Consider the following 12,062-nt stretch of genomic DNA (forward strand, 5'->3'; position numbering starts at 1 on the left):
CACACTTTTACACTCATAGGGAAGCATAACTGTGAGCCTTTTATTTAGAATGTCTTTTCTATGTAGGGATCTGTGATATGTGCTGGCATAACTTGCACTATAGTGTCTTGTAAGGTTTTATGCCATTTTCTTCTATTTAGGATTCTGTTTGGAATTTACATCTAAGTTTTTGTTTTCAATTAGGTGGTTGGCAGAAGGTTAGATGGAGGAAGGGGAAGACAATGGACACAGGGGGGTGTAATCCGCACAGATTGGCATGTACAACTATAGCTGTCTTATTTGGCAGATTGAATAATCATACAGTTCTTTATCTGTCATCATATAATTTCATTTACTATGTGTGTTGGTATTTCATCCTCCAGAAATAGGAGTTGAAAACCATTTATAATCTTCCTTAGATTTTCTAGTTCTCTATTATAGGGTCAGGGTCATGGATTTAGTATATTGTCTTTCTGTGGTACAGCCAAAGCAGTTTACATGTATTATAAGCAGGTACTTTATGTTAGCACAATCAGTGCACATACCATGGTTTTCCCTAGGTGTTCTGAGCGAGTATACAGTTTTCTTGGAGATGATTTTGGGGTGATAGTGCTTTTGTTTAAAGGATTCTGTTACAGCTTTAAGGTATTTATTTCTGTCTTGTGTATCAGAGTAAATCTGGAGGTATCTTCTAGCTTCTAACTTTCCACCAACCACCTAGCCTGAAATAAAAATGTCTCAGGATTAAACTCTAAACAGAATCTGCAAAATTGTTCAAGACCCCTCGATGCAAGTTTTGCAAGCATGTATCTCAGGATCCTGCAGCTACCCAAAAGACATTCAAAATAAAAAGCTCATGGCCATGTTTCTCTATGAAGGTAGTACATATGATCCAATGCAAAAAATAGAGAAACAAGCCAAAGATTTAGGACATATCAATCTTCATAGATGTGACAATCTATTACAAAACAAGCAAACAGAAGAGAAGCACATGGGCCTTCAAAATTGGGTTGGCATCAAAGTAATGCTTTATTAGAAGTCCCTTTAATGATCAAAAATGGCTACATGAAAGTCCTCTTAATCCAAATAGTGTAAAACTTCAACATATAGCGAACCTCACAGGTCCACTTCTTATACAAATTGAAAGGGGGAAAAAAGGACCTCAGACATTGCAAGATATTTTAATATCCACTCTTCATTGTGGCTACACAATACATCTTTAGCAGTGACTCAATCATTGGTCCAAAAAACCCCGAAGTGAAAATTCAGTGATGACAATGTTCCTTCAATTAATGTGCAATTTCACTGTGCAATGTTCATTCTTTTTCTTTTTTTCTTTCCACAGTTCAAAAATGTACTTTAAGCATTATGAGGATTGAATTAGCATGGCACTTATCTTAAATGGAAGATCCTGACAGGCACCTGTTTTGTCAATTGTTTCTTCAGAGGATCTTCTAAAACATAAAAACAACAGAACTGTGTACAATTAAAAACCTGTGCATCACAGCCATCGCTTGAATACTATGTCCTCTTAGCTTATAGATCAAAACATAGTGCCGGACTTTAAAAGAACGCCAACTTACATTGAAAGATTGGTGTGAGTTAGCATTCTTTTATAGACAGGTGCCATTTTTTATCTATAAGCTAAGAGGGCATGATGGCTCTACAGTAACTCTGATGCACAGATTTGTAACAGTATGCAGATCCGTTGTTGTTATTTTTTAGATAATTAATGCAGAAGATCTTCTGAAGAAACAATTGGCGAAACAGGTGCCTGTCAGGATCTTCCGTTTAAGATGAGTACCATGCTAATTCAATCATCATAATGCTTAATGTACATTTTTGAATTGTGGAAAGAAAAAAAGAAAAATAATGAGCATTGCACTGTGAAATTGCACATTAATTGAAGGAACATTGTCATCACTGAATTTTCACTTCAGGATTTTTTGGACCAATGATCGAATCACCGCTAAAGATGTATTGTGTAGCCACAATGAAGAGTGGATGTTAAAACATCTTGCGATGTCTGAGGTCCTTTTTTTCCCCTTTCAATTTGAACTTGTGTAAGAAGTGGACCTGTGGGGTTCTTAATTAGAAGACCTGACACAGTCTGTGTTTTGGCAAAACACCTGCATCAGGAGTCTTAATAGTTGTGAGTTTTTTGTGTAACAAAGTGAGTCAGGTAGAGAATTTGCAATAACAATAAACCACATACAGTAGTGTGTAAATAATAACGCTGATACTAAACACGCAGTAGCTTGACTAAATTGTCTCACAGCATGTAGTGTCCAGTTTAGTCAAGCTACAGTGTATTTAGTATTGACGTAATTATTTAGACACCACTGTATGTGGTTTATTGTTATTGGAAATTCTCTACTTGACTCACTTTGGTACACGTGGAGGGGCATAATTGAATGGGGACGCCCATCTCTAAGGGCGCCCATCTCTAAGGACGTCCCGGCGAAGGGGCGGGGCATCCTGTATTATCGAAACAAGATGGGCATCCATCTTTCGTTTCGATAATACGGTCGGGGATGCCCAAATCTACACATTTAGGTCGACCTAAGAGATGGTCGACCTAAATGTTGAGATGGTCGACCTTAGAGGTGGGCGACCTCGGTTTTCTCCGATAATGGAAACCGAGGATGCCCATCTCAAAAAGGACCAAATCCAAGACATTTGGTCATGGGAGGAGCCAGCATTTGTAGTGCACTGGTCCCCTCACATGCCAGAACTCCAACGGGGCACCCTAGGGAGCACTGCAGTGGACTTCACAAATTGCTCCCAGGTGCATAGCTCCCTTACCTTGTTTGCTGAGCCCCCCCAAAACCCACTCCCCAAAACTGTACACCACTACCATAGCCCTTAGAGATGAAGGGGGGCACCTACATGTGGGTACAGTGGGTTTTGGGTGGGTTTTGTAGGGCTCCCATATACCACCACAAGTGTAACAGGTAGGGGGGATGGGCCTGGGTCCGCCTGTCTGAAGTGCACTGCACCCACTAAAAACTGCTCCAGGGACCTGCATACTGCTGTGATGGAGCTGGGTATGACATTTGAGGCTGGCATAGAGGCTGGAAAAAATGTTTTTTAATTTGGTTTTTTTTTTTGGGTGGGAAGGGGTTGGTGACCACTGGGGGAGTAAGGGGAAGTCATCCCCGATTCCCTCCGGTGGTCATCTGGTCAGTTCGGGCAACTTTTCAAGGCTTGGTCGTGAAAAAAAAGGGACCAAGTCAGCCAAATGCTCGTCAGGGACGCCGTTCTTTTTTCCATTATCGGCCGAGGACACCCATCTCTTAAGCACGCCCCTGTCCTGCCTTCGGTACGCTGCCAAAAAGCCCCCAGGAACTTTGGTCATCCCCGCGATGGAAAGCAGTTGAGGACGCCGAAAATCAGCTTTCGATTATGCTGATTTGGGCGACCCTGAGAGAAGGATGCCCACCTCCTGATTTGTGTCGAAAGATAGGCACCCTTCTCTTTCTAAAATGCCCCTGAAAGAATTCACAACTATTAAGACCCCTGATGCAGGCTTTTCACTGAAATGCATACTGTGTCGGGTCTTCTAATAGAACATCGCTTTGATGCCAACCCAATTCTGAAGTCCCATTGTGCTTTTTATGTTCAATCTATTACAACACCAATCAGATTGAGAGCTCAGTAAGTGAATATTTCTCAAAGGATGGTCACTCCCTTAATGACCTTATAGTTCATAGTTCACCTTTATTTACTATGCCACAAATAATACAAATATCTAAGCAGTTTACATTAAAATTTTAAAAAGAGTGAGGGGAGAAAAGCGGAAAACAAACAATAGGAGGCCTAGGTTACTTTTCTCTATAAATAAGAGGGGGGGGGGGAGTTTATAAAGGAATCAGACTAGCATTAAAGTAAGATACGAAAGGAAGGGAGGGAGTGTAAAATGACAAAACTATGGAAGTGATGCCATAATGGGGTAAAAATCATTAGGAATTAGGCAAGGGTATTTGGTTATGGTAGTTGCTAACCTACGGTGAAATATTGTGCTTTTAGTAAGGTCTTAGATTTTTTTAAATGATAATTTGGAGCGAAAATCTAAAGGCAAAGAGTTTCATAGAGTCACAATACAGGTGTTTACAGGAAACTGCAAGAGCACACAGAAACACGAAACTTTCAAAATTTGAATGATTAAATACTATGGGCTTGATATTAAAAGCAATTTAAGTGGGAAGATGAGGCTCTAACCAGCCATTTTGAAAGCGGGTAGGAGAGGACTAATACAGGGGAGGAGTTGAGGAGGGGCTGGCAGTTGTATGGGTGTCAGCAATATTAAGGGCCAGTGCCCACATAGCTAACTGAGCATTTAGGACCACATAAATAGCAGTCCTAACTTTGCCTGATTAGCTATGCATTGAATATTGCCCAGCACCCTCCCTCCCCTCTGACAAAAAAATGGCCTCCTCTGATAGCCCCCCCTTCCAGGCCTACCTTTCCATTTCCTGGTGGTCTAGTGGTCTTCGGGGAAGGAGTGATGTCCAGTTGCTCCTGCCCTGGCCACCACCAGTGTCAAAATGGCTGCCACAACTTCTAGCAGCAGTCTCACGGTACTACTGCACCAGCACAAGACTGCCGCTAGAGGTCATAGCAGCCATTTTTACAGTGGAGCCAGTCTGGACAGGAGCTACTGGGCATTGTTCCTGCCCTGAAGACCACTTCACCACCAGGGAATTGAAAAGTAGGCCCTGGGGAAGGGGGTACCAGAGGGAGACATTGTTAATTGGGGGGGAGGGAGGGAATCGGAATAGGGAATGGGCATAGTGCTATATTGTGGGACCTGCATAAATGTCTCATGTGGGTCCCAGCTGAATATTGGCTGGGACTACATAAGTCCTCGCAGCCAAGGAGAAATCCAGTCAAACCTAGATATTCAAAGCAGGTGCCTAGTCATGGCCCATCATTGAATATCCAGGTCTAATTCAGCCAGTGATGGTCAGAACATAAAAACTGCTGACCATCAGTGGCTGAATATCAACTAATTTCAGACAGACACAAAAGGAATCAATAGAGACATTGGTTTTCCCACCCATTATCATATACAGGGCCTTCGAGCTTCCTCCACCCACTTTCACTAAGCTGTAGTAACATACGCAGACAAGCCAGTTAGTCTGTTTCAGCTGTCATCCACAATGTTACTATATTAGGTCTGATCACTCTTGTTAGAATATGTGACAGATTTATAGAGAGAAACTTTTACTTAAATCCAGCACTCAGCATCACCTTTCTTGTGTACCTCAGTGTTTTATTTTTCAGGAACATTATAATCATATCAACAGATACATAGCACTGAAATCAGAGAACAAGGCTGCACATAATAATAATAATAATCATAGTATTTTGTAGTTCTGTACCACCTTTCCAATTTGAGCTAAAGGTGGCTTACAACAGACTTTTCAGGTGCAATAAATCCCTGCTCTGAGAAGCTTACACTCTAAGTGAATACCTGAGGCAAAGGGAAATACAAGGAATATCTGTGGGTGAAACAGGATTTGGATCCTGGTTTCTTTGCTCTGGAGCCCGCTACTCCTCCTACACAACATGTGAGATCATTTCGACAGGCCCCATTTGGCTCTGCAGTGCTGACTTTTATTGTGGTTCTGCCTTGAAAGCAAGCATGACGACAACAGCTTGAGAGAGAGAAGGAGAGGAAAGAGTTAAACATGGAGAAAACCAGGGTCCTCGCCCGATCCACATCAGCCATGAGAAATTGAGTCAGTTTTGACTGTGCTCCATTGCATCTATGGATTTGCGGTTTCATTTTCTCAAGGAATGGTAGGACCTACAATGCATTGATGTAATGGGGCAAAATTAGGACTGGATCAATCTCTCAGGGTTGACCAGAGTTAGTTGGTAGCCCTAAAGACAATCCTGCTCCAGGCATCACATGGATGCATGCAGAGAGCTATTGATAGGCTCCCCACCCCCGACCCTACAGTTCCATTTGAGTTTTTCAGATGTGTCCTCATCTGCCCTCATCTGTGAAGTTAATTTTCTTTCCAGTCTGACCAACTTCCTGTTATTCCTAAATGATGCACAATCTGAATGTAATTTCACTCTATCAACTGAAACCTGATGAATTCAACCTTTAGAAGGATCTTGGTGTGTGAGCATAACCAGAGTTAGGTATCTAGCTCCCTTGGGATGAAAACTGTCCCAGGTAGAGTAAAGTATAGCTGTACAGTTTCACAATGTAGCTTATGTAATGACATTTAAAATAGATGTTATCTAGAATTGGGGGGGGGGGGGAGCTGGGATCGTGTCAAAAGAGTAAACCCTTCATGTATAATTCCATTTTCCAATTATAATTCTGTACATCACTCCCATGTAGCCCCTCAGAAACAGCAGGTGTAAAATATGTGTGTAATGGGCCAGATTCTATACATGGCATTCAAAAATGAGTATCGACTACACAAAGACTCCAGTATTTTTTTCTTGGGCGGCGTCTGTGGCTCAGCCCTAAGGGAGTTTCAATCCGGCATGCAGCCACTGGAGGTGTAGAACAAATTTGATGGTGGTTCCTCCTGAGGAAGATTTGTAAAATGCGGTCCTGCATTGAGGAGCCGGCATAACATGAAACAGATATGGAGGACTGTTGAGTTAGTCACCGAGCACACAGCACCTGTATTGTGATGCATACTAATGACTGGAGGTGGCGTATTTGAACAGCCAACGGAGGTTTAACGGACATACAGAGTTTGTCCATGAAAAACAGTCATCCAGCGTTTATGTGGAAACATTTTCACTGCGTCCATGCGGAAGGCGTGGCGTTTGTAGGAAAAGGACCATTTTGCTGGCAGGACTGAGTTTTGATTATTTGAGTATGATATAATGTATAAGCATGGCAAAACATATGCATAATACGAAACAGTATAAGTATGCAGCTTAAAATGTAAAATCAACTGTTTTGTATTTAAATTAAATACAGGTGTGCAAGGTGAGCGGAGGAGTGAATGTGTGAGGTTTTAATAGTAGACAGCAGTGCTAGTGAGGTTAGTGGGCATTGCAATACAATAAAATGTTTTTGTGATAAAGAAAAAATACTGGAGTCTTTGTGTAGTCGATATTAAAAGTGACTCTGGAATTAAAAGAGTTATCCCCTGATTAGTAATTTTGGATTCAAAAATGAGTACCAGAAAAGATCAGCACATAGCACGATTCTAGGATGTGCACCCTCTACAGAACTATGCTTAGGGCCGATTCCCACACCTTAACTTTGGACGCCAGACTTAGACCTGCTGAAAACCAGGTGTAGGTGCTGGCATCCAAGTTGGGTGTGCTGACCCATTATTCACTAACAACACACGCAACCTTTCGGAACACTCCTGAAACAGCCATGCCCCTCCCATGGCCATGCTCCCTTTTCACTTGCATACTATGGGATTTGGGTGCCTGGCATTATAGAATCATATATCAGGCAAAACACCGACAGTCAAGTACACTTTCAAAGAAATTTATAAATCAACTATTTCAATAAGTTGTATATGACCTCAGCAATACAACTCAATGGTCTCTTCTTTACCAACGAGCTTTACGCATTATAGTCTTCATTGGTCAGTTTTTCTACATTAAAAAAAAATCAATTTTCAAATCTTATCAGGAGTGGCCTAGTGGTTAGGGTGGTGGACTTTGGTCTTGAGGAACTGAGTTCAATTCCCACTTCAGGCACAAGCAGCTCCTTGTGACTCTGGGCAAGTCACTTAATCCTCCATTGCCCCAGGTACAAATAACTACCTGTATACAATATGTAAGCCGCATTGAGCCTGCCATGAGTGGGAAAGTGTGGGGTACAAATGTAACAACAAATATATATATATATTCATCTGTTTTAGAAAGGAAGTTGGCTAGGGAATATTGTTCTGAAATGGCACATGTTTCCAAGTTGCTGTATCCAGGAACCCCCTTAAATAGCCAGACCCAACCGTCTTCCATTTATTCCACAGTCTTTGATGATTGGGTCTGGCTACTTAAGGGGGTTCCTTGATACAGCAACTGTGAAACATGTGCAATGTTGGAACAATATCCCCTAGCCTAGCCAACTTCCTTTCTAAATCAGATGAGTATATATTTTTCTGAGAAGTTTTGAAAATAGATTTTTTATGAAGATAGAAAAACTGACCAATGATGACTATAATGCGTAATGCTCGTTGGTAAAGAAAAGACCATTAAGTTGCATTCCTGAGGTCATATACAAACTTATTGAAATAGCTGATTTATAAATTTCTTTGAAAGCTTACTTGACTGTGGGTGTTTTGCCTAATATATGGTTATCAGGCTCATTTTCAAAAGAGATGGACGTCCAAAAAGTGACATAAATCAGCATTTGGACGTCCATCACACAGAAACGACCAAATAGGTATAATCAAAACCTCATTTTGGACATCTTTCTCCTAAGTCCGTCAGAAGGACGTCCAAATCTCAAAGGGGTGTATTGGGGGCGTGTTCAAGGCAGGACTTGGGCGTTCCTAAGACTTGGACGTCTTTCAGCCATGATGGAGCAAAGCAAAAACATCCAGCACTAAAACAGACATTTTGAGCTAGACCTGTTTTTTTTTTTTTTTTTTTAACTCTTGTTTATGGGCACCTATGTAAAAGATACAAGTTATAACTGTAATGCTCAAAGTACAATAAAAAAACAGGTTCAGATATCCAAATTATATATACAGTGCCCATTATGATCAATAAATGAACTCCCACTCCCTCAACCCAATCACCTCCCCCATCCCCCCTTCCCCACCCCCCTCAAAAATTCAAGATCCTACTTCGTGTGACTGGAGTGAGAGAATCCCAAAAGGGAGACCATAGTCTTGCAATACTTATCACCTCTCTTGGAGGCTAAGTCTAGAACTCCCCTTTTTTCTAGAGAGCAGAAATATATCATAGATGATCGCCAATGTAACACTGTTGGTGGATCTGGATTCAACTACATCCACAAAATCACCCTCTTTGCCATCAAGATGGTTCTCTTTAGGAAAGCCTTTAGACCCCAGGGCATCGAGCCCTGAATCTTAAATTGTCAAATAATCTTCCTGGGGTAGACTGCCAAGTGATATTCCAAATATGTGAGACGTGTTTGTTCAAATCTGTCCAAAGCATATGGCCCAAATTAGCATCTCCATGGGCACACTCTAGACAGGTATCATTATCTCTCATTGTAGCTTGAAAGGCTCTGTGTGGAGATATGTGTAACCGAAAGATAAATTTATATTGTAGCTCCCACCAGTTAGCATTCTCTGTCATGCTGTACATGGACATTAAGCAAGTGTCCACTTGTTCCGGTTTCAGATTCAATCTCAGTTCCTGATTCCAATGTTGGGTCACCATACAGTAATCATACTGCTTAATTTAGTCTCGTAAGTGGCTATGGAAATATTTCAGATGTACTCTCGACTGGGCATCTAGTCCCAGCATTACATTAAAGCTTTCCCAAGATTCCAGGATCAATGAGTTAGAAGGCAAAGAATTAACATAATGGCGTATTTGAAAATAAGCAAACACATCCCTGTGTTCCAGTTCAAATTCCTCACATAATGTTTCAAAAGGCTTGATAGCTCCTTGCTCCGACACTACATGAAATAAATAATGAATCTCTCGGGAGGCCCACTTACGAAAAAATGGGGAGGAACTACCTGCTGGAAATGCCAGGTTACCCTGGACGGGAAGCAAAGGAGACACCTCTCTATTCAAGTTGTGAAATTTGCATAACCAATGCCACACCTGGCTTAATGGTCAAAAAATAAAATTATAGGGTTCTAATGAGGTAAGCTTGTCTGCAGAGGCATGTAGCCAATATGCGAAATTTAGGGAACCAAATAGGGAGGTTTCTGTGGGAGTACAAGAAAAATATTGAGTGGCGCGGAACCATTCAGAGAGGTGATGCATACAACTAGCTATTGAAAACAAATGAAGATCTAGAAGCCCCAAGCCCCCCTTAATACGAGGAAGCATTACCCTAAATATCGTCACACGGGCTCGCTTCCCCTGCCACAAAAATAAATTTAGCTTTTTTCACAGCCACCTCTCATCTCTATAGTGTAATATAAGAGGTAACAATTGAAATATATAAATCCATTTTGAAAAAAGAATCATGTTATATAGTGCTATCCACCATAGTAAAGTTATCGGTCGTGCCTGCCACTCTTGTAAAATTTCAGTCGCTCACAGCCTTAAGGGCCCCAGATTGTCAGGATAAAGTCGAGATAGGTCAGCGGGAATATGGACACCCAAAAACTTAACCGCATTCTGTGCCCACTGGAAGGGAAAAGAACCTTCCCACTCCTCTCTGAACTCAGGTTGTATTGGTAATGCCATTGATTTCTATAAATTCAAGGAAAGAGAAAAAACCAAATTCATCTATCGCCACTAACAACTGAGGAATGGATGTATTCGGCTGGGTGAGAGTGAGAAACATATCATCAGCAAAGGCCAAGACCTTTACTGGTTGGGCAGGCAGTGCTACACCAGCAATGTCTGGGTCCGCCAAAATTGTTCTCAATCGCGGTTCTAGATATAGTAAAAATAAGAGCAGCGAAAGGGGGCATCCCTGTCATGTGCCCATCTGAACTTCAAAAGGAGGAGATTTAATCCCATTTACCAACAAACAGGCAGATGTACCTCGGCACAGCGTTTCCACAGCCTCAATAAACCATCCCCCCAATCCGACATATGTGAGAACTTGGAATAAGTAATCCCAATGAACTTTGTCAAACGCCTTTTCCGCGTCTAGACTGACTAATAATAGAGGCTCATTAGAAGATTGATTATGGACAATGGAAAAGAGAACTTTCCGGACGTTTAGAGTGGCGTGTCTACCCCGAACAAAACCTACCTGATGATTTCCCACCAGGGAAGGAATGTGTTGAGCCAATCGATCTGCTAACACCCGTGCTAACATTTTTAAGTCAACATTTAACAATGAGATTGGCCTGTAAGATTCTACCTGGTCACACGGTTTGCCCGGCTTTGGGATGAGAGTAATAATGGCCTCTTTTTCGCTCGGGGAGAAAAATCCTCGTTTGACCACAGAGTCATAATAAGAGATTAAAGGGCCACATATTTGGTGGGATAGGATTTTGTAGTATTCATTTGAGAAACCATCCGGGCCAGGAGCAGACCTCAGTGGAAGGGATTTAATTACTCTTTGTAGTTCTTGCGCTCGGATAGGTAAAGATATCTGATTTTGGACCGCCTGGGTTAAGTGTGGCAGACCCGCATCTGCTAAATAATCCTGGACCAAAGGTCCCTGCTCTCTCCGTTCCGAAGAATACTTTGTTTTGAAATAAGCGTGGAATGCAGCTACTATCTCATCTACTTGAGTTGTGTGTGCCCCTGTAGACATTGTGAGACAGGGGATAAATTGGCGAGGTGTCCACATCCTGGCCACCTGAGCCAATAGCTTTCCTGATTTATTGCCAAAGCATTGAAATTGGAGACGTCGGATGAGAAAATGTTTTTTTGGTCTGTTTATGAATAAGAGAATTTAAAGCCACTAATGCTGCTGACATGTTCTCTCTATTGCCCTGAGTAGGATTGGAGAGAGTTTTCTTAGCCGCCCGATAAGGATACCCACCGCCAAACGTTTAGCCTGGGCGCTCATAAACGCTATTACTTCTCCCCGAATTACTGCTTTGGAGGCTTCCCAGAATATTATCGGGGACTCACAAGACTCTGCATTCGTATCTTCATAGAATTTCCATCATTCTCTAATATGCTGTAAGAAAACCTTATCCTGGAACAGATAGGAGAGAAATCACCAAAACTGAGAAGCTGGTCCCCCAGGGTTGAGTTTCAAATCTACCCAAATCAGAGTATGATCAGATATCTCCACTGGTCCTATAAAGGCTGAACTAATTCTGAAAAAACAAACCTGAGAAAGGAGAATGTAGTCTATACGTGACCAAGATTGGTGGGCTTTAGATTGATGAGTGTAATCTCGTGTAGTAGGGTGCAGCAGACGCCAAGGGCTCACCAGTTGTAAGGTTTTACACAGTGATGGAAGCCCCCTTCCCCCTCCCACAGCTGGGCAAGCCTTGGGGGATGATCTATCTAGAGTT

At 41.9% G+C, this 12,062-nt stretch overlaps 1 protein-coding gene across 1 annotated transcript in view; it reads right to left on the reverse strand.

Moving 5' to 3' along the window:
* Positions 1–3,679: 3,679 nt before the first annotated feature.
* LOC115476502 (lens fiber membrane intrinsic protein-like) overlaps positions 3,680–12,062 on the reverse strand; it is a 53,803-nt gene continuing 45,420 nt past the window's right edge. Inside the window, exon 5 of the mRNA XM_030212903.1 lies at positions 3,680–5,639. Coding sequence (XP_030068763.1) covers positions 5,599–5,639 — 41 coding nt within the window. The 3' untranslated portion in view covers positions 3,680–5,598. The remainder of the gene's footprint in view (positions 5,640–12,062) is intronic.

This window comes from Microcaecilia unicolor, chromosome 8, assembly GCF_901765095.1.
Source record: "Microcaecilia unicolor chromosome 8, aMicUni1.1, whole genome shotgun sequence".
NCBI lineage: Eukaryota > Metazoa > Chordata > Amphibia > Gymnophiona > Siphonopidae > Microcaecilia > Microcaecilia unicolor.